Raw genomic sequence first — 6,214 nt, 5'->3', positions numbered from 1 at the left:
GTGTTAACAAACTCTTGGTAATCGTTTCCTAAGATATAATGAATTCTTATTGCAGTAGAAGCACTTCAAACTCCAAGGAACGACGAACTCGAAAAAGGAATAAACTCTCTACTTGAAATGGATGTTTGATGCAAGAAAACCAATAATTTTGAAGTTTTTTGATGCAAAGTAACATGTGGAATGAATTCTGGCTTTCTAAGAGGTCCTATTTATAAAAGATAAGGAGTTGTGGTTCAAGATACACACCCCTAACTCAACATGTTTCATGAAGAGAAGCAACCCTTTAGATCGCTCGCTACCCCTGCATAGACGCCTCTTGAGTGCTCATAGCAGTGAGACCACCGCTCGCTTCGTTTTAGATTGTTGCTCTGAGCAGCGATTTTTTATATGCTGAATTTTCCTTTTTTCTCTAACTTTGGACCTCAATTTCTCATTCATTCGAAATTAATTTTATGTAACCAAATATCCTACGATAGTCTACTTGAAGAGTAGAATAAGTTGATTTATTCATTTGCATGATTTGACTATCGAAACTTATTCGAATAATTGCTCAAAGTTGATACACAATCAATGTAAATTCTAACACTTACTCGTGTCTAACCTCGAGACTGTGTTATAGACGTATAAAATTTTTAATATAAAATTAAAACAAATAATAATAGGTAAATGATATTATGGTGATCAAGGTTCACCCACCACATTTCCAAGGATTAAATTGGATGAATGGATCCAACTTGCCTACTCGGCTCTCACGCGCCGGACAGACCCATTCCCAAATCCAGTAGCAATGATCGCACCCGCCCATAAAATCACAGACTGACCCACCACTCAACCCGTTTAAGATATCGTCCCAACCCAAGGGTAATAAAGTCATTTCACGTTCCAATTATCGGCGATGCTCCAATTCGAATAACATTTCTATTTCGAAGCAAATCATCTCCCCTTCGCCTCCGATCTCTCAAACGTTTGCAATTTTTGTTATTTTCTCGCTCTGTATCTATCGATTCCATCTATAACTACAAAATTGTATACCTCTTTTTTTATATAGATGCAATTTTATGTAAACAGAGGGATGTGCTCATAAATAGATTCCCTTTTTGGGAACTTCTGTAGAGGAAAGTTCGAATTAGGGTTTCGAGTTTCTGAAAGGCTAGGGCTTTTTTGCGGCGTCTTGGGGGATTGAAGGGTATCAAATTTTGGATTCCAATTATTATTATTATTATTAATTTTTTTTGTTGGTGAAATAAAATATCGCTTCTTTTTAGTTTTCAAGGTTTGAACTTGGGTTGGAGTTTTCTGAAGCTTAGGGGTCTCTGGGATAGTGAAGTGAAATTAGTTATGACTCGAAGTTCGAGGCACAAATCCCATAAACAAAGCAAACACAGTTCGAAGGATTATTCGGATTCTGAAGAGGATGTAAAGTTGAAGGAGAAAAGTAGCAGAGATGAGAATCCTGCCAGGGATCATCGGGGTTCAACCTCTGGAGAGAAGCGAAAATTTTCATCTGTGTTGAGAGAAGGGAATGATTGCAAAGATCTGAGGAATGGTGAGGCATCAGAGGAGTATGTTTTGTCAAAACTACGGAAAGAGAAGGCCAACGTTGGCAAGGCGAGAGCTGATGTAAGTGTGGGTGTTGGCGATGATAGGTGGAGGGGTTATGGTGAGGATAAAGGAGATACTGATAGAAATGTTAAAAAGGAAATAAATAAAGGGGAAAGTTTGAAATTTGACTCGAAACTGAAGGAAAGTAACAGCAAAGGGGAAACTTTGAGAATTGAGTCAAAGATTAAAAGAAAAAGGTATGAGATTGGGAGTGGTGGTGAGATTAAGGAGGATAATATAGCATCACTGGTGGTGGAGAAAGAGGAGAGTGAACGGAAAGGAGAGTCAAAAGGGAAGTCTGAGAGGGATTCCTCAGGGCGGAAGGAAGTGAAGGAATCCAAGGGGCGTGGGTCAGAGAAGGAGAAGAGGGTTGGTGAGGAGAGTATGCGTGGGGATGCTGAGGTTAAATCCATGGAGGTGTTTGGGCATAAGCAAGGGTCACAGTTAGAAGATTTTAGTGAGGAGACAAAGGCTAAACGAGGTCTAGAAAATACTGGTAAGGTAACTTATTGTCGTGGCGTGCATGCAAGTGACTTATAATTGCTGTTTGTGTGTTTGCCAACACAACTTTCATTGACTTTTGGTCCTTGATTCTATTTGTAGAAGTAACATATTTCAAGATTTTGTTTTCGATTAGATGGTTATTTTTTGCATCAACTCCTAACATCTTACTTACTTTTAGAAATAGAAATTATTCAAAAATAACTTTGTATGGATAGTTTATGTATGCAAACTTTAGTTTCTATCTGAGAACTTGGAATATGTTTAGAAGACATTGGTGGAGGAAATATTGATGGTACTTTTGTATAGTGAGTGATGGCATTGGTGCTAGTGCATGTTACTCTTTATCTGAACTTGAGGGTGCACCATCCTAAAGGCTTCTAACTTCGATTTAAGTTTGTAAACATTATTTTTCTCAAATGAAATAATAGCAAAAATTTAGGGGGTTGATGATCATATGAAGAAAAAGAAGTTCATCATTAGAAACATTTTTCAACCCCCTGATTTTCTGTCGAAAATGTTTAACTGGTTAATTGGTGTTTGGGCATGTAGCTGTTTGGTTGGAAGGTCCGTGGTTGAATTTCTTTTGGCTGCTTGGTTTTTTACTATGTATGTGGCACTTTGTGATCTTAGGTTCACTAGTACTGCAATTCAAAGTATGGTGTTATCTTTTTCCCTTAAGTAATTTGAGCTAATGCTATGGAAGTGTCAAATATCCAATTGATCTCGGTTGCATTAAGTGGAAGGGAGAAGAACTTATATATATATTGGGCTATGATGGAAAGTTGATTCCTATGTCTTTGAATTTATCTCATTGTTGTGTTTTTGCTGTGTCATTTTTCTGCTTTGAGAAGCAATCAAATCTCTCAAAGGGAAGGTGATCCTCAGGCTTGATACTCGAACTGATTCCCTTTGCATAGTTTTATATAAAACAGAAAAACAAAAATCGGTAAATTGAACGTCTTTTTTTTTTTTTTCCGAAAAGTTCAATTCGGGCATATGGAAAAATCTCTGGTGCTGTCTTAGATTACTGGATTCTAATTGCACAATTAGTCAACATTTTTAATTTGTTGATTTTTATTTAGTGTATATTTATAATCTTTTATGCAGAGTGTCCTTTACAAGATGAGTTGAAGAATCCCAGGTTCGAGAAGGAACTCGAGAAAAGGATACGAAGGAGAAAAGAAGGTTCTGATGTCAGAGAGGCACATTACAATGATTTTAAAGAAATTGATGAGAGGCTCTTGCTATCAAGAGGTGATCCTGCCAAAGATGTAAAATACAGAGAAGATAGGCACAGGGATGGAGGTAACAAGGACAAGTATCAGAAAGATGGCCAAAAAGATGGTAGGCACCGGGACGACAAGTACCTGGATGATGCCGACAAGTACGGCAAATTTCGGGATGGTAAGTATCGGGAAGATGGTGGCAGAGATGCCAGACATAGAGATGAGAGACGTCGAGAGGATGGCAGTAGAGACTGCAGACACGGGGATGAAAATTTTCGGGACGATGGGGGGAAAGATAACAAGCAGAAAGATGACGAGTATTGGGAAGGCAGTGCAAGAGACATTCAGAACAAGGATGATAAGTATGCCAAAGATGGCGAGAGGGGTAATAGACGTAGAGATGATCGATACCATGGAGATATTGACAAATATGGTCGGCACAATGATGAAAGGTTTCATGAAGATGGTGACAAAGATGACAGACAAAGGGGTGATTATAGAGAAGATGGTGATAGAGATGGTAGATACAAGGAAGATAAGCATCGGGAACATATTGAAAGAGACAGTCGGCATAAGGATAGTAGGCGAGGAGATGATTTTGGTAGAGAGGATAGACTGAAAGAGGTTAAGCATAGGGATGAACGTGCCTCAAGAGACTTCTCTGCTGACAAGTCTGACCCCAAACACTCTAGGGATGATGGTTATGGTGAGGATCGTCGCTCCAGGAAATTAAAAGCATATGATTATAGTCCAAAACTGGGTGGTCAAAATGCCAGGTATAAAGATGACCAGGGTAGGAGAAAAACTAAGGAAAAAAGGGATTATGATGACAATAGATCTCAAAGTACCAAGGTTAAAGAGTTCGAATCAGAGAAGAATTCTGCCAGCAGTGTGAGAATGGGCATAGTTACTGAGATGGAAAGGTCTATATCTAAGAATGCTGATGTAGAACTTACATCTAATCATATCAGACGTCACAGTTCTCCTAGCTCAAGTTCTCATGGTACAAGGGATCCCTACAGGTACTTGATTATGTGCAATTATTTATTGACTGAAAGGTTCAAGTTAATTTGACAAATAGAGACTTTGTAGGAATGGTTAGTATCCTGAATGCTGCAAGACGTTTGATGATATATTGTCACTGCAATCTGTTTACTTTCTTGTTGTCATTGGATAATGAAGTTTGTCATCTGAAAGTTCTAGCTGTTTGAATGAGCTTGGAGAAAATGCTGGGAAACAGTGAAATTCTCCTTGGAAATGTTGTGCTATTATACACGTGAATGGAAAACATTGTGAGGAAATAGTTAGCCTTTCCCTTGATAATCTTCCCTGTTCCTTAATGGTTGGGCCCTTTCTACATTTTATATTGCTGCCTCCTTTCTCATTTTGGTGGAATACATACTAAATTTGGACTTAATAAGTGGAATGAATTTCTTATGTCACTTTTTTTTTTTCTCTTCTTTTCCATTATTCTCTTTCTTTTCTTTTTGGCTTTTTTGGGTGGGAGTGGTTTCTGTCAGTTGTAGTAGAATGGTTGACTTATTAGCCGTTTGTTGGTTAAGAAGTTAAGTATTTAAGAGCATTGTACAAGGTGTGCTCTTTTTATGTGGATCATGTACATTAAAGCTACTATGCCCATTCTAGGTCTGCCAAGTTCACATTGAACTTGAAATTGACCTGTTTTGTTGTTCTTTGTTCCTGCCATAGTATGCTCCTTCAAATTTATGCACTTCGTTCCTCAGCTACAGGATTGACCAACATGAATCTTTGTCCATTTGCTGTTTGTCAGGCTCCCAAAACAAGAAGACTCCAAGTATCATGCTTATGACGAGAGAGTTCAGTACAGCAGAGATTATTCTAGTGCTGCAGGAGGAGCTTCTAAGGCAACCCCATCTAGATCGATGGAGAAACTTGATATTAAAGAAGACAGCCAGTTCGGAGAATTGTCAGCCAAAAGGCGTCTGAAATCGGACATTCGCTCATCTCCCTCACAGCTAGTGGATAAATCCCCAGCATCGAGCACTGATTGGAAATACTTTGCTAGATCTGATGTAAGGCAGAGTCTTGATGTTGAAGAATCAGCACAGCGGAGTGGTGCTCTGCTAGATGCAAAGGGGTACTCTGGTAAGGAAGGCAGGGGAAGACGTGAGTTAGTCATGGACATAGTTCCTGGAGATGAACTTTCACAGGCTGATGCAGATAATCTATCTGTTTCTTCACCTTTTACGAGAAATACACATTTATCTAACAGTTTTAAGTCAATGCAACCACCTCCTCTCTTCAGGACAGGGTTGGAGAGCCCTTTATTGTTAGGATCTGCTGAAGACAACAGCAGAAGTATGTCAAATAGCCATAATAGGAGAATTGGCAATCCCAACATGGGAAGAGTTCAAGGAAATGATTTGCGAGGTGTACCAAATTGGCCTTCCCCTTTGGTAAATGGTTTCATGCCTTTTCCTCACGGTCCACCTTTTCATTCAGTGATGCAGCAGTTTCATGGTCCACCAATCTTTGGTATTAGATCATCTATGGAGTTAAACCATCCCTCTCCTTACCATATGCCTGATGCTGACAGGTTTACTGGCCCTGGGCGTCCTATGGGATGGCGCAATCCTGTGGATGATTCGTGCCCACCTCCACTGTATGGTTGGGATTCAAGCAGTGCTGTCTATGGTGAGGATTCTCAAATTTATGGAAGGCCAGATTGGGACCATTCTAGGAGCCTGCCCGGTAGTAGAGGCTGGGAGACCAGGGGAGATTTGTGGAAGGGACCATATAAAACTGCAAGCATTGATATGGCGTCTTCTGATAAAGAGAATGGCTTCTCTCAAATTGCAGATGAACCTTTGGTTGATCAGTCAATTCAACAGGCTAAAAGCGAG

The 6,214-nt window shown here is 39.5% G+C and overlaps 1 protein-coding gene across 1 annotated transcript in view; it reads left to right on the top strand.

Moving 5' to 3' along the window:
- The first annotated feature begins 885 nt into the window (after positions 1–885).
- LOC111371169 (zinc finger CCCH domain-containing protein 13-like) overlaps positions 886–6,214 on the top strand; it is a 17,627-nt gene continuing 12,298 nt past the window's right edge. Inside the window, exons 1-3 of the mRNA XM_022993075.1 lie at positions 886–2,098; positions 3,214–4,354; positions 5,122–6,209. Coding sequence (XP_022848843.1) covers positions 1,339–2,098; positions 3,214–4,354; positions 5,122–6,209 — 2,989 coding nt within the window. The 5' untranslated portion in view covers positions 886–1,338. The remainder of the gene's footprint in view (positions 2,099–3,213; positions 4,355–5,121; positions 6,210–6,214) is intronic.

Source organism: Olea europaea, chromosome 22 (genome assembly GCF_002742605.1).
Source record: "Olea europaea var. sylvestris chromosome 22, O_europaea_v1, whole genome shotgun sequence".
NCBI lineage: Eukaryota > Viridiplantae > Streptophyta > Magnoliopsida > Lamiales > Oleaceae > Olea > Olea europaea.
The sequence above is the reverse complement of the archived record's forward strand: the minus strand, read 5'-3'. Positions and strand labels throughout refer to the sequence as shown.